Raw genomic sequence first — 22,827 nt, forward strand, 5'->3', positions numbered from 1 at the left:
AACAAACTGTGGATGCACCGGTAGGAACCATCTTCATCCCTAAAGATTCCAGTGTTTGAGAGAGCAGAGCAGAATCATGTCCATTTATTTGCTGTGAATTTATAGTCAGGTAACAGTTGACTGTCTTGCTTCACTTTTCCCAAGTATCTGTTCTAATAACAAAACAGTTTAGTAACAGCACCCCATGGCCAGCTCAGTATCATCAACTGGCACTGCAAAGGTTTTCACCAGAGCAGTGGTTTCCTAGAAGAACTACAAGCTCTGCAGACACTTGCATCCTTCAAAGAATTTTAACATAGGAGCAGAATATTCCCATTTTTAACTATATAGCCAGTGATGCAGCTGCAGAATCCCAGATTTGCCTATAAGATAGTGTCAACCATGCATTAACCAGTTCCTCATAGTTAAATAACTGTAGAAAACCACTACCCTTCCCTTCAGAAGACAGCTGAGTTATTTGTTCTCTCAAGAAACAGAGCATTCCTCTCTGAAAAAGTTTAACCTCAGATGAAACTGGCAGATAAGATTCTGATGTGGACAAAGATAAGAAGAAAACTGCTTGTAGATGAAGGGCATTTACATGTTCTGGGAGGTGAGCAGCATCTAAAGTCAGGCAGCCTTCACAGTATCACAGTCAGGATGGCTGGGATTTTAAAAAAGCCTTTTGCCAAACCCCAAATGCAGCTCAAAGCCAAACAACAGCCTGCGCTGTAAGACACCGGCTAAGAGCAGCCACTTGGTTATATGTGCCTCTGGTGCCTTTCAGGGGTTAACTCTACCAGAACTATAGGCAGATACAACCCGTTTCATTGTGAGAAGATGTATGAGGGAGAGCCCAACTTTCCTTTACAGTGCTTACAGCACCCATCTGAGCTGCTTTGATTGACAGACTCAGCTATCAAATTGATACAAGATACAACTAATGGATGTATCTTCAGAACTTCCCACAGATAATGCTAATATCTTTGAACTGTTGAGGAATACTGGATCCCTCCCCTCCCGTATTTGACACACAAGCTAAGCACCCATCTAAATGAATGAAACATTTTTCCCCTCACAGCATTATAAAGACTTTATTTTTGATTGTTCCAGCACTCAGTCAATCCAGGGCTTAGTTTATTACATCTAAACACACTGCACTTACTTTGACCATCTGATTGCACGTTGGTTTTACTTATTTCACTAGTTTGATTCCTAAACCTAGTGAAACAAATAAACCAACACTCAGTCGGGTTTGTGCTCCCGCTGCCAGTTTAGCATTTGTGCATTCACCCAGTAGATGGCAATAGCGATACAGACAGACCGGTGAATCAGCAAGCTTCCTATCCTGGACTCTGGAATGTGTATGCAAACAGGAGTATTCACCCTGCTTGAAATGTCCTGTTTCCCACTACATACTTCCAAAATCTTTACTGGCAGCAATACATATACAAGAGAAAGAGCAAGAAAATGGGAGAGGGGAAATTTTGGTGGAAGTGGAAGAAGAAACAGAAGGTAAGATTCAGGTGATCTAGTTTCTTATCTACATTCAGCCATAAAAGCTCCTAACACCAGCACACAAAACTTCATATGCCTCAGGCTTTACTTCAGCGCAATAACTTTACTTCTTCTGCAAGTGACACAAAAGAAGATCCATTAACATCACAGCAGCAGCTCGGATCAGATAATACTAGCATGAGTTGAATTCCTTCTCACTGGAAAGATAACCCACCAAATCTGCCATTTTTTACTTTCCTTTTCAAACTTTAAAGTCAAGGCTCGATGGTTTGAAGTTACAGAAATTGAAATTCGAGATGCAGATTTCCACTGTAAAGCTAGCATATGGCTGTACCTACAGGTGTACTACACTGCTTTTATTTTATTCCCTGGTACATATAAAACACTGATTCTGTGACACATGTCAGCCACTACCTTTTAGCCTGTTTTCACTAGATGACTGCTGCAGGAGGAGCAGGGCCAGCACATGAATTGGCTATTCAAGTAACTCTCCCCTTTTTATTACAGTCGCATGATTTCAGTAGTGCACAGCAAAGAAAGGTGAGGCCAAACCACAATATTCCTACTGACACCTTAAGTACCTTCACGGCTCCCATTGCTATTTCTCACAGTTTCACAACCTTCCTTACGTTTATCCTGATAGAAGTCCACTAGGACAAAGACAGGTAGTTATCAGTATTCCAGGATTCTAACCCAGAATCACTGTCCAAGGTCAAAGGTTGTGTGGAGACAAAGTGGACATCGCTCTGCTTCCTCACAGGTATCAAATTCCATAGTATTGGGCTCCTAACAGCCAAGAGATTTCAGTGCGAATGTTGGTGCCTAGACAGGAGTTAGGAGACTAAACACCTTTAGGCATCTTGGCACAGCACCTCCAAGAATGCCATGACAAGAGACTACTAAAAAACAGGCACCCCCCCTCCCCCCAAGCAAACAAATCCAACAAGGAAATGAATCTAGGAAACTTGACAGGTTTTTACTGCCCCTTGAATCCATTTGGGGTAAATGGCAATGTTTGAAGAGCTTGTTTGATTCAAACTAATATCCTTAAGAAAGCAAATATACATTCCTCAGCCAGAGAAAAGGAATATACGAATCATACTTATAGATGACATTAAGAACACCGCTGCCCTCTAGTGTCAAGCTACAATCAGCTATTATCTGCTGCATTGCACAATGACCTGAGGACTGAAAGTTGCTCTTATCAAGTAATCCAAGATACTTTCTCCTTTACAACACAAACTACACTACATAAATGGTACAATTTCTTACAATTTTGTCTGTCTTAATGCGAGATAAACCAGCTCAAAGGCCAAATTCTTCCCTATTACTTTTCTTCTAAGACTTTATCAGTACTAAAGAGCCCTACATGAGCCTGGACAACAGAAAACAGCCCTTTCACAAGCTGAAAACTTACTTCACTTCACTGATCCACTCCTGAGCCGCACCACCTGAGGACAAGATACATCAGTTTGTGATCATTCAGGCAAAACACCCACCTAAATGTTTGGCTGCTTATCTGCAGGTATGTGCCTGCAAATAGAGCAAACTTTGTTTTAAAACCCAGGAAGTCTGCCTAGAGGTTGCCTGTCACATTCTGAATCTGCAGGAGGAAGAAGTAAAAGCCTAAACTCAGCTGAAACTGGCTCAAGCAATAACGTGGAAAAACATCTCAATCTATTTAGCTCTGCTGTTTTGAATCTAATATTATTATGTTGTCTAATCTATGACATCTACTCTCAGGTGCCAAGGTCTGGACAGAGTGCTAAACCTCACAGCTGCAGATACATGTATCAGTTGCATCACAGGTCTGCAACACTAATGAACATCTGAATGTTCTCACCTCTTCTGCAAATGAGGTGAATCCTGTTAATTTGTTACTCACCCAGAAGCCTCAATAGAAAACTCACCCAGTAAAGGACACACAGAACCGCTTCGGAGCCCTCTCTTTACACCCCTTCTTTAAATTTATGTGTTCGAGGAAAAATTCCATCCCTTGGATACACACAAGTTTACTTCCAAAGGAATCCTCATCTTACATCTAGGGCGCAGATTTACTGACACAGAACCAGCAGAACCACACCACCAGTTCACATTTCACTGATAATGATGGTCCGTTTCACACAAACTCAGCTTGAATTCAAGTTACTTTCAGATACCTGATGCCAATTCATATAATGGCACTTGTGTGCCTGCTCTCCAGCTAAACCTGCACCACAGACTGGGTTGGGCTGGAAGGGACCTTTAAAGATCAGGTAGTCCATGGCCCTGCCAGGACAGAAGCACTGCTCCTGCAGCCAGGCAGCACGCTGGAGCCACATCCTGAAGGCCGTCCTAAGCACTTCTCCAGGCTAATCTGATGCACAATATATCTAAGCAAACAGGATTTTGCATGTCTGTGCACAACACACTTTCATCAGATTACAAGGGAAAAGTGAGTCTAGACATGCCAGAACCTATTTGAAAACTAGAGGATTACCAAATTTGCCATATACTTCCTTGATTTTGGACTTCCCCAATGCTGCTGTACTAACATTAAATCACATTATACAGCAAAATTATGTAAAAATTAACTGCATTCCACTCACATTCCCTTTGCACATAGCAATCTCATTCCTCATCCATACACAGCCTACACAGAAAAGCAGAGGTTTTACTCCAGAACCAGCAAGTTCTGAAAACTCTCTCAACTGATGAGACAAATCTGAGAGCTGCAGAAGAGCACTGAGAGAGCTACAAGCTGTCTAAGATGAGTAAGTATGGTACAAAAGTAGATTGTAAGTAGCTATGATACTATGTGACCAAATGATGAATTAAGGAAGATTTATTTAACCATGTGGATTTAATCCAACTAGTGATTTCACTCTCTAGCTCAATCCTTTCTTAAATTTTCCTGCAGACATATTCACCCAAATGAGACAGCAGGAATGTTACATTTGACAGCATAGGGCTGATAAAGCTGGAGTGTCATATTTGAGAGCAAGGGGTACTCAAGAGAACACTCAACAGCACTGTGATTTCTTCTGTGCAGGTTGCTTAGTATTTATTATAACACAAAGGCAAAACAAGGAAAGAGCTGTCAGTTACTGCACAGCATTTACATTGAGTCATGGAAGGAGTTAATGCAGGGAGTTAAGAACAAATGCAAGTGGGTGTTGTGCACAAGTCTGCAACGGGATTCCTGAGCTGCAGACCAGCTTTTGTTTGGGGGCAAACCCACTCACACTGGAATGCTGGAAGTGCTGCACAGGCACAACGAAGACTTTCTCTCCCTCCAGCTATTTCTGCTATTTCCTACCACTTTGTCCTACGTACACACTCTGATAGAGCTTTATGTACAGATGTATATAATGAACAATGCTTGTTCAGGAGGCAACAAATTACAGTTCATCTTGCAAATAAAAAGCAGTGCTCTAAATGTCAGTTTGTATGATCTAGCACTAACCAGAACACAGCATCTTACTTTTGCAGTGCCAGAACACACACAAGTGATGTAATACACTTATGTCACCCCTAAACTCCTGCACTTTTCTTTGTCAACCCCTGCAAGCTAATCTATGAGAAAGAGCTGGAAAAAAAAATAAAGCTCATTGTTGGTTCTGCAGGTGAGGAGCAGGGACACAGCTTATAAATACTTCTCTATTAACTATAGAAAATATAAGCATAAAATATAACTATGGGTTATACTTTCATTGACGAGCCATTTTTAATACAACTACAATATAAATATCTTCAAATCCCATTAATGCTAATAAAAAAACGCACACCCATCAGCCCAAACTGTAAGCCAGAAAAGAGCTTAACTGATTTCTTGGAGATCTGGCCAAAATGATCAAATTAGTTCATTTGAAAGCCCAGCCAAAACTGTAAGTGTTGTCTGCTTCATGATGATAAGCAGTAAAGGAGAACGTATCTCAAGCAAATGAGTCCTGTGCTGAATACATAAAGTTCCAATTAGTCTTGGGCTAAATCAACTTTTTAATTTTACTTTAAATGTAACCGACTGACTCCTCCTCCCCCAGATCCCTCCTGTAGCACAAATTCATCTGCCACAGACATCGGTTACACAATTCCCTTCCTCCCACCCAATCTCCAGTCAACACCTGATGTGCAAAATCACATCTGTAATCTCCAGAGCTTCCTGAGAGAAGAGCTCATTCTCCTCTGCACAAGCTGTCAACACTCAGAAAAGAGCAACAACCAACAATAGTGATTCTGTGAGCTCTGGATTTCTCGGCTCCATCCAGACAACACCATGGCACGGAGCCACAACCTGAGGCACTATAAATCGCGGGCTCATCAACGACAAGATTTTCCAGACGCACTTGAAAGAATCGAGGACAAAAAGCTGTAATCAGCTTTGACAGTCTCATCCTATCATAGTAACTTCAATTTTTAAAGTATGTGGCCCAAAACATTCTGCTTTGAGAAAGAGGTTGGGTCTTCCTGCTGCTCGTACAGCCTCCGTAGCTCTGTACCGCTCCAGGGATCCCTCCCAGTCTTCCCAGTGTTTCGCTTTCCCACTAGAATATATCTGGTCAAGATTCAACAATAAAATGCTTCGGAGCACTTGGTGCTGCTGAACAAAGCCTGGGTGAAAGCCAAAGAGGAGCTGATGGGCAACTGCAGTAGAATCACCCACAAAAGAGAATGTCAAGACACAGAGCTACCACCAGCACTTTCTTATTAGGATGAACTGCTTTGACAAGAAAAAGAATTGTCAGTCTCACAAAGATTCAGCAGACCTCACTCCTTCCAAAGAGCAATGCAGCAAACACACACATTTGCTCTAGGAAGGCTGCATAGACCAAATGCTGTATTCCTTACAAGTTGTCCCTTCTCCTATAATCCTCCTCCCTCTCAAATCCACTTCAGAACATCATTTCAATCTAAAGACTTCCCCTATTTTAGGCTCAGTGACCAGCACCAAGGTGCTTCAGAGGTCTATGGAAATAAAACTTGTAATGCCAGATATGAAAATCTGTATCTCTTTCCTCCTGCTAGACAATCCTGATCTCTGCTAGCTTCTGGATTAAACCCTAAAAATAAAGCTTAACTGGGATAAGGCTGAGAATAATTTAATAAATGGCAGATCTCATTTCTACCGACATTCATACCTACACTTTTGGCCATCTCCTGTGCAGCTGCCTTGCAAAGACTACTCAGACACATTCCTTTTAAATTCCAGTGCCCACCTCAAAACACCAAGACTTTAAGACTTCTATTCTTTTTCTCTTTCATCCGTGTTTACAATGTCTTAGCAGCTTAATTTTTACATGTGTTGTTTCCAGTCCATATTAATTGCAAAGGGAGCTACAAGACATCAAACTGCTATCCACTGAAAATATTCAAGTTAATTCACCTCACAGAAAAACATCTCTGTTAACCAGCATTGTGAGGCAGCTAAAAACACAGTGGTCAAGTTTAAAACATGCAGGCTTGCATACTTTCAGAAGAGTGTTAACTTTTATTAACCACACTTTCAATCTAAACCAGATACCCATTGCCTGTTGGGGTCAAGAACAGACAGGAATAAGAAAACAATCTAATATTGGGTTCCTGCTGCATTTGGATATGAAAAATCTAAAAGCAGGAGAAGCACAGTTTCTATGTACAGCTGCTTGGGTTTATACCTGAAAACCTGCTTAGACTGGAAATATATTACTTTTTGAACACATAGACTTCACCCAAACTCTAGTCATCATGGCAACTACACAGATGAGGACTGAGGAATATACAAGCACAATTCACTCAAGCAAACTTAAGGGAAACTAGGAGTCCCATATGAAATCTCAGTGCAATAAAAGTAAGCTGGGAGAAAAAGGTGGTAACTTTTCACTTACCTATTGAGATGACATTTGCAGACAGGAAATGGAGACAGTTTCCCTCGTGGAGCATGAATTCTTCTCTATGTGCCAAATCCCCTGCTACAGATTTTGGGGAAGTCAGAGCCATCTCAAGCTTTCAGAGCAGCCCAGCTATGCTGCTTGCTCCAAGCCAAAGTACTTCAGAACAGGTATCTGCAGAAAGATTCAGTCCAGTAATAAAAGTGTCTGAGACAAAGCCACAATTTCAGGATGCGGCTGGCTTACTTCAGAATTCACAGCAAGGGCCTTCTCCGGAATTCCACATTGAGGAGACTCTCCTGGTTTAATCCTGCTGACACATATTCCATGCATTGAAGAATAGAACTGATGGTATCAGTGTGGAGAAAGCACAACCGCTGAGCTCGGTCTTGATAGAAGGGATGTGATGGCCCTTCCCAGAAGCACGGCAGTCACAAGTCTTCAGCACATCTCCCAGAGGCTCTTGTGTGTTGTAAACCTAAAGACAACAATTGTTTTTACATAGTGGAAGTTCCTTTAAGTGTTTATTATACAATATTTACTAGAACACAGCAAGACGTCATACACAGGCCTGACCTCAGCAGTTGTCTATACCCGAGAGCCCCTCACATAGAAGGTACCAACTCTTCTTTCCCTCATCCCAGTATTTTCTATAATTGTAGAAAATTATGCTTTTCAAAGCAGCAGCTTCTCCAGTAGCCAAACTACTCATGTTGGGTATAATATATATACACACACACATTTAAATCAAACATTCCCATAATAAGTGAATGTATCAGCTATATTCCCAAAGGACAACTCTGAGAACTATCTGCTGTGATATCAGCTTGGTGATTCAGTCATGTCTCCTGCTCTTTAAAGCTCTCTTCTCCTCTTACATGCTGTCAACTGTCTCCACACTATCTCTTCATCATTGTCTGTCATTCTTCTTCCCTTTTCTTACCTATCTCCTGCCCACTGGATACTGAAGACTCACCTTTTCAACACTTTCAGCTGGATACCTTCCTCAGAGAAAGAAGGTCAAAGGCTCCCTCCAAAACAGCAATCAGACAAGACAGAAACCCGGGATCCTACCTTGTGCTGGTAACTGTTTGAATCTTTGGGAGTCTCCTTAAGTTTGTAATTACAAGTTGAGCTCTGAAACATTGCCCTAACATGTTTTGTTGTGAAAGCAGGGAGCCAGTTTGACATTATTTAAAAAGAGAGAGGGCAATGAGGCATCACTATTCCTTTACAGAGAGGAGAAATAGAGGGGGCTTGAGCTATCTCAGTGTCCCTGCTAGAGCATTTGCCAGTCTGAAGCTGTACATCTCTTCCTCTCCCCGGCCCTCATCCAGCTTCTTTCAGAAGTCATTTCCTCTCCATAACTCTCTTTTCACCAAGCCCCACATTCTCCATTCTCATCTTGTCAAACTTCCTCTGAGGAGAAGGAGCACATCAGTCAAAGAAGTAGCACCCGCACATGGAGCCAAATGTACAGCAGCTTCATGTATGGGGTAGTGCTTAGCAATATTAACCCTGTAGAAATTCAGTATTGGTAGAGTCACCTCTTTCCACATTTAAACCTGAAACATCTCAAAGGGTATCCTATGGCTCAAATAATTTTGGGCACATGAGAGGGTGAAATTCATTCAGTGAAGAACATGTTTATCACAAAGCACATCCAGAGTCACCAAAACTAAAATTACAAGCTTAGGACAGATTTCACAAACTGGCTGGATTGAAAGTGGAGGGAGGTGAGAGCTTATCAGAGATACTCACTGTCCCCTCTGGATATACATCCTTGTACACGCTGTCATCTCTCTCCATTACTGTATCCCTTTGTCACTGTCTGACACATACAGAATTAGTTAAAAGAATACAGGACTAGACATTAGAAGCTCTCTCAGGAGTTAAGTCAACCATGTCCACTGAAAAAACCCAAACTGGACTCGAGAGCATTTCCTTAGCTACTCCTTGATCAGAGGAGAGGCAGGGCTCTACAGCAGGTGAGTTACCCTCTGCTGTGGTCAGCTGGGCACTGCTTCTCCTAACCACAATTTTATAGCCTTTAGCCACAAAGTGCCATTGCTGGAATGTGGGCATTAAATGTTTAACCCTAATATTAATCCAGGAAGCCACAGCTCAAAGGACAGATGAAACTGTTTTAACATGAGACAAGATCTCCCCATTTCCCGTTCAGAAAGTTGAATTGGTTGGTAGGCATTTTGCCAGGGCCTCTCACCTCTTTTCTTTAAGGGCTTTTGAGAGATCGTTTCCTTTGTAGGAAGTTCAATCACTGTGACTCATTATACACCAAAGAACATATCCATGTGAGTGAGGAAGACTGGGCACAGATGCTCATGCCGGTATACACTGACATAATTTCAGTGAAAGCAGATGAGCTGCAATAATTTACTTTGCACGAGGATGTCACTCACAATATTTTAGTGTCTTGAGTCATGTCAAATTCACCTTCTTTATTCTTTTTTCTAATCTGGAAGTGAAGCTGTAACTCAGCTGATCTGTCTTCTGTTTTCACGCAAAAAGATGTTCTTTCTTCACCCAATCCCACCTTTTAGAGCCCAGCCCCTCTCCCCAAAACACCAAGCTGAATGTTCCTATAAACCCTAGGCAGCCAGCAGAAAACCACACAATCCTTAACAATACTGCAGGATCCAAACTGAAATCTCAGAGCAAGGCTCTGGGGCCAGACACTGAAGTCAAGGACAGCAGCTCAGTCGGCTTCCCTGGAAAATCTTTTGTGAGGATTGTATGATGGTGTATATCAGTTACGTTCTTTGAAAGCGCTTCACCTCTGTTTGGTAGGAACCACTTGGGCCTCAGAGAGCAGCACTGCTCACTGATAAGAGTCACAAGAGAGAGCAACTGCTCAGTTCAGACTGCATGAAGAAGGTTTAAAATGACTGCTGATTTAAGAGCCCTATGTAAGTACTATTGCGTGAGGTTCTGTATTCCCTTAAAAACCAGGACTTAAACCCCTGGAGGCAGGATAGATATCACTTACAGACAAAAAAAGCTGTGTACACCATGAACAATCCTTTAGCCATTTTTATAATCACTGTAGTATTTCAAGTTTAACCCCAAAGACCTGCTTTTGTGTTCAGGGAGGTATCATGTGCCAGCCACCAGAACTCACACAAGCTCTGATATCCTTCCAGAACAGATACACTGACACTGCAGATCAAACATACAGAACCTAAATCATCACTTCAGCCTGAACAGCTTGATCAGGAAGCAGATCAATAGAAAAAAGATCAAAGTGCTACCAAATGGGAAGAGAAAAACACCCAACTTAAAAGCATTTGAATCTGAGAGTTGGGATTTGCTTTTCAACTCTGCTGCACTTCACTATGACATGCTGCTCATTTTAAAGAATGCAACTCCATTCACCAGGCAATTCCATCTGAGATAACTTGCACGCCCAGACATGTTACTTCACATCCAAAGCAAGTACAAAATGAAAGAAGTGTGCTTCAGGACTATGGAACAAGGGGTTGAGCCCACACCTTAGGGTGTGATACAACATTCTTTTTCCAAAGGGACAGAACATGCACAGAACAAACTGGCATGAGATGGTCTCCTCTGGCACATGATTCAGGGAAACATGTAAGGGGGAAAAGGAGAAAAGGCAGTAAAAAAGAGAGGACATTAGATGTCTTTCTGACACCCTGATGCACTCACCTTACACTCAGAACACAGTCACCCCACTTAAAAGGAACACTTTACATTTGTCAGTTTTTCCTCACCCACCCCTTACAGCTTGAACGAGGGCTGCACATGCAGAAGAACTCTGCATTTTTGCTGAGTGATGTCACTGAATATTTCTTATGCAAGTAAGGAAACTTATTAATCCTAAATAATTTATTTCAGGCTTATACTGACTATGTTGTATGAGTTTAGCATTTCCTTTACAAAACCAAACCTGAAATTTGCAACAAGTTCTACATAGAGCAGATAGAGTGTTTGTTATCCCCTTCCCTACTGATCCTAAGCTGTCAAAACCTTTCTCGGTTTCATAATCCTTACTTGCTGCTAGCAGTTCCCAGACCTACCTGAAATGACAATGGAAACATAGCACACAGCAGCCTTTTGCCTCTCAAGAACATTTGCATTTCTTATTAGCAAAGGAGAACTGGATACTTTCATTAGAAGAGCAAAGAGAACTAATTAAGCAAGGCTCTAGATCTCATCCAATAGCATGGTTCCAAAGTACATTGAAAATGCAAGTTTCATACTAGACACTACAAAACCCAAAAAGCCTCAGAGAAGGAATAGGGAGAGGAAGGTTTCCTTGTTAGAAGACAGACAGGAAGTGACTCCTGCTGGAAAAGCTAAGCCTTTTCTGCACCTGGGAATTTATGAGTCACGCTAAAGAGGAGATGCAGACTGTGGGCTCCAATGCCATTTGTAATCAACACACCTACAAGACTAACACTGTTAATATTCTCAATGATATTAGCAGTCTTGGTCACTCTCCAGAAGTTGACTTTTTTCCTCATCTAAAGAGGCAAGAATTTATTTTAGGAATTAAGCCTATGACCTTTAACCAAGCAGCTTTAACTCAGCACAGCTGAGCTAATTATTCTTCTCCATCAGAGGAAGGGGTCTGGGAACCACTCCATCCATTTGCATGTTGCTGAACACAGGGTGGTGACATACACAAGCACAAGCTAATGGACTTGCTACAAGGATGCAAGTCTTTAGGGCCCAATCCAGTAAATGTCAAAGTGCAGCTCGCTTTGCTCACCACCTCCTTGTGGACTTTGGTACCTTGTTAGTCAATAAATAACATTACTTCAATAACCTCATCTCATTCAGAACATGTTTAAACTCACAGGACAGGAAGAAAGAACTGGCATAGGTCCCTTTTTGCTGTAGCAGACAAAAAAACCTATTAAGTTATTTGATCAATGATGATCCAAAACCAAAACCATAGACCACAGTCTCACTATCCAAGTCATATAGCACCAAATCCACCAAGTGGTTTCCAAGTAGAAACAAAACACACACAACCCAAATCCATATGCCAGAGACCAGCTCTAAGTGGGTTTACAACTGGCAAACCCCATTTTTATCAGACTTACTTTAAAGAAGCTCATGCAGGGTCTTTCTGGCAATTTCAGGCATCTGACAACCTATCCCCAGCCACACTCACACCAGTTTCCTCTATGCAATCCTATGTGTGCTCACATCCTTGCCACAATAGATCAAGCACAACTTCACTTAGTTCTTGCATCAATCCCACTAAAAAACACCAGCATGTAACATATCAAAGTTCTGCTCTTCACTTTCTCTTCTGCAGGCTATATGGCTCCTTCCAGGAGGAAGCACCTGCATCTTCCTTTGTCTTCTCAGGCTTCACTCCTTGCTCTATTTTTTTTAATAAATAGAACACAAATTACACATTTTCAGTTAAAGGCAGAGAAAAGTTCCAGAAAATATGTTCCAGCACTAGGAAATCTGGAATAACAAGCTGGGAGGGTGTCACATTGAAGGGGAAAAGAGGCAGGGAGGAGCTTCTTTTAAGTTATTTTATAGTAACCAGTCCTGCAAGGAGGGCTCTCGAGACATATCCTCTTCACATCACATTCAACACAAAAAGTGGTATTGCAAGTTTCTGCATAACGGCCTTTGGCAAACAGGACCTGGAGGGGATGGGAACTACAGAGGTTTTGCAGCACTTTGTCTCTCCCAGGAATGTTAACTTGTAGAACTCCTTAACCTTCCCACCTGATTTCCCTCTTAATTTCTCAGGCAATCTAGTTGCTCCCTGGCAACTATTAAGATGTCAGAAGATGCTCCAGGAGCCATTCCTTAATTAAATGGAGACAAGTGAGGCTGCAATAAAACAGTGAAAACTGCAGGACCACATCAGAACCAGGTATACAACCCCCCCCCCAAACTAAGTTGCACACTGTATTTCTGAACCAACTGTTCTGAAAACCGCACTCAGATAAATCATTCAGGTCCGTCCATATGGGGAAACTGCACTTCCAGATTATCTGAGTGCTTATTTCAACTTTTACCTCATATCTGCTAGACCTGCAACCTCAGGTGGCTCAGACAACTCTAACAAATGAGACCCAGAGGCCTGCAGGCTCTCTTCAAGCTGTTAGAGGTTTAGCTACAAAATTCTCCCATCATACTCATCCACAGAGCCTGATGTACCTGACTCAGTATATTTTATTATGGCCATTTTGCACCTGAGGAAGTTATTCATGACACATAGCCTGCAGCCTAAAACATCACCTCCCCATCCAGAGCCCTATCCCCTTCATTTTCTCATCTCTTCAGTGAACACATCATGATTTTGATTCAATTCCTATTGGCAAATCAAATAATTTTTCTAGTGTAGACTCCAGCTACCACTGCTCCCCTGTTAGCCATGATGTCTCCTGCAGAACAACAGAAACCAAGGGTCTTAAAACACTGCAGCATTAGACCCACTTGTTTAGGCAGTCTGCTGGATGGTGATGTACAGAAAACAACAGGAAGGAAAGTCAGAACTTTGCCCCAGCATGTGTAAAGATTTGTCACAGCCTGCAGTTTTACAGGTACCGATCCAATGACTTTACTGTACAGTTACATGTGCTGAAGGCAAGGACTCCACCCCCGTAAAACGGAGGTAGATTAAACACTGAATAAAAGGTTCGGAAATTCCCTACAGTAACGTGGAAGTCCAGAACTTCACATTGACTTGCGGCAAACACTGGGCTGAGATGCTCTACAAAGTGGCCATATACATAATTAGTCCAGTGGCCAGGGAAGGAAAACAGTTGGCCCTTTGGAATGGGATTTGGTCTGTGTTATACAGGCCTTTTCTTCACCATTATCTGATCCTGAATGTATGGCCTATGCCAGCCACTCATTTCACATATGCCATTAAGTATGCCCAATAAATGATATCCAGGAAGGTTTACTGTCATTTACCAAGGCCAGCAGTACCAACGGAAGCAGAGGATAATTCAAACAAGGCCAAGACAGCAGAAGTAAGTAAAAGAAAGTTCAGATATAACACTGGAGAAGGCATGTCAATAGTAAGATCAGATTATTTTAAGTTTACCATGGGAAGCAGCAGGTCATTTTATAGGTAACTAACGCAGCCTAAGATACCTTCATGTATTGCACTAAATTCAGATAATTCTTAGTAACTGTCTTTACCCAAAAAATCTCTTCAGCCTCATCCTATTGCCCATTCAGATTTCTTTATACAGTTATTTTCTCAGCTCTGGAGAAAATAACAGGACTAACAAGAACAAATTCCAGTAGTATTCACAAATAAGATGGTCCCTTTGGATTATATTTAAGAACTGAGTGCCTAACCAATGGTGAAGATTCTTTTACAAAAGCATTTCAGTCTTTCACCTCTGCAGCTTTTTAGAGCACGAATGTAACCAACAAGCTCTCAGTGGGAAAGACTTCCTGCAGTATCATTCACTTAGGTGCTCTCAGACAACTTCGGGCAAGTATGGAGCAGCACCAATTATAGAAATGATGAATGCCACAAACAAACAAAAGCCTTTTCAGATAATGTAAAAGGAGCTTGGCCACAAGCTGCAAAAATGATAACTTCCTAAACCAAAGCCAAAACCAACGACAAGCAAGCAATGACTGAAAATTTTACAGTGATCTCTAAGGCATGAATTCAATACATTTCACACACATTTACAGACAAGACATTCCATTTACTTACCAATGACAAGGCATGACTTCACAAACAATCCCTCTATCTGTGGCCCTGAAAAACTTGTGGTTTTATAAGACAAGAACATCCATGAGCTGCAAGGACAGAGAAAAAATTAACTTTCTAAGACTAACATAAGGATTAGGCAAACTAACAAAAAAATGCTCAGATTAAAGTTCTCCTGGCTTAGGCAGGAAGCTAAACCTTCGGCAGGGGATCAGAATGACAGATTCTTTGAGCTGAGAAGGATCAAATTATGATGCATTATAGAAGCTGATTTTCCCAAGTCATTAAATACAAGAATCAGCAACCCGTTAGCATTGCAAGATTCAGTATTGCAAGGTCTCTAGTCTACATATAATCAACCCTGGGTTTCCAGAAACAAGTTGTCCCCCTACTGAAGATACTGAAGAGCTCAGAGACAAGTTGGCATTTATTCATCTGTTCTTCACACACTGGTACTGAGGTCATTTGAATGCAATAACTATGACACCATCCAGTCTAGCCCAACTGATAGCACATTTCATGAGTAGTCACTGACCTTCCCTCACAATCTCTGTCCTTCTGGACTGAACAATTCCTTCACACCCAATCTAACTAGGCAGAAAAAGAGTTCTTCCCAGCTAAAGACTTCCCCTTGGAAGGAACAGAAAAAAACCCTTGATAGACAAAACTTTGACCACTTTCTTCTGACCAATAAGGAAACAAATTAACTTTGAGCTAGATTCTGAAGACAGCATCAATCTCCTGACTCAAACTTATCCCAGTCAGCAGTGAATCTTACTCCACTTCTACCTTATTTTTAAAGAGTTGAACCTACCTCTGACATGAAACAAAATAGGATGCTAGGGATTATCACCCATCGTATTTGGGAACATGATCAAGACCTACATCTAGACTCCGGAGCCCAAGGCATTTGAATGCACTCGCAGTTTGGCATCCTTATTATTTGCCCTATCTCTGCAATCATAAACCACATATTTATGCCAGGGAAGAACAGAAAATTCCTTCTCCACAGCCCAAAACAACGACCAGAGGAAAAAAAAGCCAAACAATGCATACCCTTTCAAAGGGTCATGTGAAGACTTCCCAGCACTGCAGTGACGGAGCCAGGCAGGTTAGATCACCTAACTGGTATTTCATTTAACTTTTGAAAGTTCATTTCACATTCAACTTCTCTTATCCAAGTCGGGGTTAGTTCTGGCTTAGGATACCTGTGAAAGCTCCAGGCTCAAGTTATCGTTTCAGAACAAATGTGTAAGCCCTGAAGAAAGCAGCTGTCCAATTAGATAAGTCTAAACTTAGATTACAAATGCAGTTTGTTTCATCCCTATAATGCTCAGATAATCTAAAAATTTAGGACTAACAGAACCCCACGGCTCCTGAACATTCTCATCAACAAAAGAAAACATGACCAAATAAAACAAGTGTTAGATATCATGCTCTTTCCATTCTCTCTCTTCCTTAAAGGCAAAAACAGCAAACTGTTGCAGTCCTAAAGATATATATATATATATATATATATATACATATATATATTCATTCCTGTGGTAGCATATTATAGAATTTGTTACTAACTTCTAAGCATAAGCAAAAGTGTTAAAAGTACACCAAAAATGATTCCTGAAAGAGAAGAAGTAGCAAATGAAAGCAAACCAAACCCCACACACCTCTCCGGGCAGTGCAGACGAGATGTCCGAGCTTCTCTGCACGGTGCATCGGAACCTTCATAAGCGTGGAAAAAATAAAAGGAGGGAGGGAACTGCCAAGTCTGAGAGCGAAGGCTCCGCCCTGCATTTTACATGTTAAGGGCTCTCAGCTCACTGATCACAAAGCAGCTCTTACAGTCCTTATTCAAACAGTTCAGCTCCAGGGTAACAAGTTCAAAGTGGGAGGAGGCAAAAGGAATCAGAGGGTGGTAACAGTCCTGAACAGGCATTTCGCTCCTTTTACATCTGCAGAACCTGTTCTTCAGGTTGGAAACTGAAACATCTGCCTCTTGCTGTGTTTGAAAGCTGCACTCCAAACCTCTTCCATACTAGAGCTAAAACCATATTTAATAATGCACAGACAAGCTACATGTGGGAGGAAAAGTTAATCATTACCGTGCTCTGACTTTGCTTTACATTTTGGACTTCCTTGTTAACCTCAGAGAAGCAGCTCCCTAATCGGGTCTGTTAGCAGGAAAAGTCAAGAACCATGCATGGGAAAATGAGTCTGTACAGAAATCTGTCCTGCAAAAGCTTAAGTAAAACACAGCAGCTGAATTTTGAGATATGGCAGTTTTCTGCAGTTCCAATATCAATTGGATACAAAGTAGAACAAACAGATTTTCCTCACAGATCACTGTGTTACAGCTAACGTTAGTCTGATCTGGCTGAACGTGATGAAGGGAACAATTAGTCATGTTGATCAAGGGGGGGTTTACCATGTCACCTCCAGTTTCAGTTGAACCATCACACTGGTAAAAGTTCATACTGGGCCAATAATCAATAATCCTCATGATACAGTGTATTCAAGAGACTTTGGTCAGGTTAGCAGGCAACATTTGAAAGGTACTAGAGCCTCAGGTCCTGGAGGGATGACTGCACTGCTGTGGTTTTCCAGCTTAATATATTGAATTGCCTCATATTAGGTTAGAAAAAAGTGCTAGGTTCTTTTATAGTAAATACAGCTTCAGCTTTAGAAATGGTTTCCAATCTAATAATATCATGCTCATCAGCCAGAATTGCAGCTTTGCAAAAAGGTCTCTTGAGCTCTTCTTTGGTTTCTTGACCTATAAAACAAGAAAACCATATTTATCCACTTGAGTAAAATGGCACTGCACACTTTGTAAAACATGTATCTAACACAGAGCACTAATAAGAAGTTATTATACCTGGAACCCTAATCAGCTTCTCTAAGAGCTCTTCACAACCAAGCAGTTATCACCCTAAGCCAAGTTAGCAGCTCTAACAAGACATCACTGTTTGCTCCTAACTCCCCCATATGTTCACATTCCATATCCCACTCCTCACTGGACATTGTCTTAGGCAGGTGCTCCATCTACTGTTCGACTAAATAAAACGTTCTAATGTTGTTCCTTAATCGCATTGATTTTATAGCGGCAGATTGAACACCTGTTTAATTGACACTACACACCCTTGCATACACTAGCGAATAAACCCTGAGGTTTACCTGGGGCCAGCAGGCAGGGACAGGAACACATTACTGTGCAAGATTCCACACCTTTACTTAGGGTTCACAACTTCTGGCACAGTTAAATTGGAACGTCGATGTCACAAGCTGTGTCTGTAATAGCAGCCCGCAGACAACTGAAGCACTATAAACCTCCAGTTTAGCTGTGGTGGTAGCTGGTAGTAGGAAGCTTTTCCTTCTGCTTCTCAGCACTGAGAAGGAACAAGCACAAGCTCCCGCTCTTTCACGTTACCTTCAGGTTAGTTACTGCAGTATTAGCCTGCAAACTCCTTTGTAAAACAACTCTTCTAATCCAGGTGCAAGTAGTTCTGTCACATAAACCAGTTACATGGCAGAACTGATCCATTTCACTTCACTTGAACACGTTGCAGACCTGAATTTGCAACTACATGTTAAAATCTGCTAAGAAAAAAAATCCCACTTTTGGCAAAAGGAATACATCAGAGTACAGAACACTCGTGGGCACTCCGCGTTTCTAGCGCTGCTGCCTTTGGCTGTAGGGAGCATATCACAAAGGTTTCCTTTTTTTCCCCCCTTTGTTAAATATTGGTCACACGTGGCACAGCCAGGCAGCAGATTCTGGCCATCTGCAATCAGCTTTACATCAACCGTCACCAGACGAGTTCTCCCTCAATTCCCTAAATAAACCCGCAGCTAGACACAGAAACACTGCTAAGTTCTCCACACCTCAGTGCACTCATCCTCTCTCCCAGCCCCGCCTCCATTTACCTCAGCCAGCCGCGGCTCGGCTCTCCGGCTCCCCTCAGGGTTGAGGGGACAGGGACGAGCCCGGGCCAGGCTGCCGCGGCCAGAGAGCGGAGCTGCCTCCAGCCGAGCCCGGGCCCGGGACCCGGCTGGAGCCACATTTAGGGAAACAGCCATGGGGCAGAGCCCTCCCGAAAGCGGCAGCCCCAGAGCGGGCGGCACCGAGAGGTGATGAGGGGGGGCCGTGACCCCGCCCCTCAGGAGGCTCCTCCCCGCGGGCGGCACGCAATGACGTCACGGGGGTGCGCCGCCCGCCATGGCGGGGTCGGCGGCGGGCCCGGCGAGGCTGGTGCGGAGCGGACAGAAGGATGAGCTGTACCGGAGCGGGCTGCGGGCCGCGGCCGGCACCGCACTGCATGGAGCTGCCGGTAACACCTCCCGGGGCCGGCCGGGGTCCGAGCTGCCCCCCCCACCCCGCTCCCTCACAGCTCCGGCGGCGGGGGTGGGAAGTTACCGGAGGAGGGCTTGGATCGGCAGGAATTACGGTAACGTAACGCAATGATCCCGTCCCTTAGGTGCCAGGAAGTGGCTGCAGTGGAGGAAGGAGGTGGAACTGCTCTCTGATGTAGCCTACTTCGTCCTCACCACTCTGTCAGGTAACGTGCGCCGAACTTCGTGTTTAACGTTTCTGCTAAATGCGCTGCTGGTGACCAGCAGTGGGAATGACACTGCCCGGCAGTGGTTCTCTTAAAGGGGGGGGTTTGTTTGGATTGCTTTTGTATAAATACCTTTAGTAAATATGAAGCCGCACAGCTGCCAGAACTGGAAGATCAAATGCAGCAGTTTATCAACCCAGATAGGTGCTCTTGTAAATAAGGATGTCCTTTAAAAACAAAACAGCCTGTTCTAAAAAGGGATGCATGACACTATGAAAAAGCACCCCTGCTTTAAGCCTGAACCCACTGCAGACAGGGCTGCTGCAGATGCTAAGCACAGCGCTCACCTCATTGAGCGCTTCAGAAACCCCAAACCCCGATGGTTCTGACTTGAGCAGCCTGTCTCCACTGCAGTTGCCATCTTACCCTGCATGTTCTCTGTTGCACACAGGTTACCAGACGCTGGGTGAAGAGTACGTTAACATTGTTCAAGTTGACTCAACCAAGAAAAGGATACCTGCCTTTCTTCGACGGGCTGTCTTTGTTGCTCTTCATACTGTAGTACCTTACTGCTTAGAAAAGGGATTACAGCACCTGGAACACGAGCTGCAGACAGAAGCTGATGTGTCCAGCACCTCGCAGAGCAACCCAGCACTTGGCTTATCCAGTAGGACCTTAATACGAAGCTGGATACAGAGACAAGTTGGAGAGCTTACAGAGCAGCAGAAGAAGAGAGTCCTACAGATTGTGTATGTTCTTAAACAAAGCATTCCTTTGCTTCATCGACTGCATCTGGCAGTGTTCTACATAAGTGGCACTTTTTATCACCTGTCTAAAAGAATCGCAGGGATTACATATGTAAGTATTTCTTGTTTGAAGACAGCATCCACTACAGTATTTTGGTCTCTTCTGGGATGCTGTGTGTGCAAAAATGATATAGGATTTGGATGCAGTTGAATGCAGTAGGGCTGAGAGAGTATTTTTAATGCCATGTAGAGGGGTTGTGAGTCCCTGCAGCCAAAAGATTATGGCTAGTAAATGTGAGTGCAGTCAGAACTTAACACCCTGTGTAACTTCAGAACATCAGCCCAGTGTGTCTCCTGCAAATACAAAGAAAGTGAGAAGTCACATTAATAACTCCATGGGACATGACAATCCCAAATCGTGGTTATTGATGGTGTGTGTTTGTGTGTGTTTATAATTTCTTCAAATCGCAGTAACAAAACATCTCTATTTCTGTGAATTCTGTAGCTGCATTTTGGAGGACCACAAGGAGAAGATGAGAGCATTCGATCAAGTTACAAGTTTCTTGGAATCATTTCACTCTTCCATCTTCTTCTAACAATTGGTGTTCAGATGTACAGCTTCAAACAGAAGCAGAGAGCAAGGCAGGAATGGAAACTACACCGCAACCTAGCTCATCAGAAGTATGATGGTGTTTACTTACTAGGGAAGAGGTGGAAGCAAGGGTGGGAAATGTAGCAGCTTTCCTGAACAGGGAGCTACTGTCACTCCATAACCGGAGTGACAGCTTTGGCTAGGTCAGAACCTGATAAAACATTTTAATTCCTCACTGTTTGAAGCATCTCTTTGCTTTCATGTTTTCTGAGATCTTCACAAAAAAGGGTTAATACTTGGAAAAGAGGGTTTACTTTAGGATTGTGCTAATAATATTTCTTACAAGCAGGCTCAATAGAACTAAGTAACATATAACTATGTTAACTAGAAATATGACCAATGAGAAGACTCCTGGGCGCCACTCCCGCTGCACACTGTGTTTGGAAGAACGGAGACATACAACAGCCACTCCTTGTGGCCACCTCTTCTGCTGGGAATGCATCACAGAGTGGTGTAACACCAGAGTAAGTACCAAGGGACAGTGGGAGGCTAGAAGGGGTAAACACGATGACATTTCTACTTGAACATGCCTGTCAGCCTGGGTGTTGAAGTAACACCCTTTCTCTCACCAAGGCACCCAAAAGCTCACATGAGAGTCTGCCAGAGCCTATAGATTTTGTTAGCACAGAATGACTATCCATTACATAGAAGAAGTAAATAAGGTGAGCAGTTTTCTATCCCAACCACTGAAACACAATCAGACTACTGTGGAAGCCAGCCATGGAGGCAACTGCTCCATCTACAGACCTGGAGATCATTCTGATTTCCAGTAAAAAGGCCTGAGTTACAACCAATTTCCAGTAAAAAGGCCTGAGTTACAACCAAACTGAGCTAGCTCTTATGCATGGTATTTTAAACTTGGATCTTGCTCTGGATTAATGAAATACAACAGTTTTCATCCATTAATGATTTTATAGACACTGTGGAATAAGACATAAGAGTTATATTTTTTCTGTAAACTTTTAAACAGAGCCATTCAGAATGTCTTACTTTTGATTCTTGCAGACAGAATGTCCACTGTGCAGAGAGAAGTTTCATCCTCAGAAACTGATCTACCTACGTCACTATCAACTCTAAAGGAAATAGTCTGCTGCTTGATGACAACGGCCTGAGCTCTCATACCTTTTATATGTCATACGGTTTGAGTTAGTCCAAGAGACTATTAAAACTGGTAACTGCCTGTGCAAAGCAGCACTTCATTCCTGCTGTACAGAATAAATGTATTTCTGCCTCTACCTTTCCATTTCTTCTAACATGGTCCTTGACTGTATTAAAAATACGTTTCTCTAAAAAGTACATACCACAAATGTAATAGTTTTCTTCACTTTGAACAATGAAAAATTGCAATCAGATTCTCATTCTCTAAAATGTACATAATGGGTCTTCCACCCTTTCATAGCATGCCTAAGGTATTAGAGTAAGGTTCTATGATTTGTAAGACTCCCTTTCTCCTGTAATATGATTCCATGCTGTGGGCTTCAGGGGAAAAGGACAACAGCTGGACAGATCCTTAGTAACTGCAGTGGAAGTTCTCATGATAAATGGGCATGTACCATTCTGTTTTCATAACAGATTAACAATAAAGCAGGTTTCCTTGGTGTGGCAAACCATGACAGGTAATAAAATCCCCTGGTAAGACAGACTAATTTGCACACTCATCAATTAACATCCAGCTTCCAAACTCAAAGCTCTTCTACCACTATTAGATATTAAAGACTTCTCACCAAGTATTCTAGACACTTACACTATAGCAACATAACAAGTATTGTTTCAGAAAAGCCCTAGTATATACACTAAACTCAACTATAAAATGTTAAGTCTGTAACACAGCTTAAGTTTG

General features: G+C 42.5%; 2 protein-coding genes across 2 annotated transcripts in view; one reads left to right on the forward strand and one right to left on the reverse strand.

Annotated features, from left to right (window-relative positions):
- PLCH2 (phospholipase C eta 2) overlaps positions 1-16,759 on the reverse strand; it is a 78,080-nt gene extending 61,321 nt beyond the window's left edge. The window contains exons 1-3 of the mRNA XM_013127648.3: positions 16,701-16,759; positions 15,040-15,125; positions 7,341-7,821 (exon numbers count right to left, since the gene is read on the reverse strand). Coding sequence (XP_012983102.2) covers positions 7,341-7,452 — 112 coding nt within the window. The 5' untranslated portion in view covers positions 7,453-7,821; positions 15,040-15,125; positions 16,701-16,759. The remainder of the gene's footprint in view (positions 1-7,340; positions 7,822-15,039; positions 15,126-16,700) is intronic.
- A 2,473-nt stretch (positions 16,760-19,232) lies between these two features.
- PEX10 (peroxisomal biogenesis factor 10) lies at positions 19,233-22,227 on the forward strand. Its single transcript, XM_005143650.3, has 6 exons — positions 19,233-19,361; positions 19,509-19,589; positions 20,041-20,447; positions 20,841-21,016; positions 21,316-21,451; positions 21,993-22,227. Exons 1-6 carry the CDS (start codon positions 19,250-19,252, stop codon positions 22,062-22,064), a joined length of 984 nt encoding a protein of 327 aa, XP_005143707.2. The 5' UTR covers positions 19,233-19,249; the 3' UTR covers positions 22,065-22,227.
- The last annotated feature ends 600 nt before the right edge of the window (positions 22,228-22,827 follow it).

The sequence above is a fragment of the Melopsittacus undulatus genome, chromosome 12 (assembly GCF_012275295.1).
Source record: "Melopsittacus undulatus isolate bMelUnd1 chromosome 12, bMelUnd1.mat.Z, whole genome shotgun sequence".
NCBI lineage: Eukaryota > Metazoa > Chordata > Aves > Psittaciformes > Psittaculidae > Melopsittacus > Melopsittacus undulatus.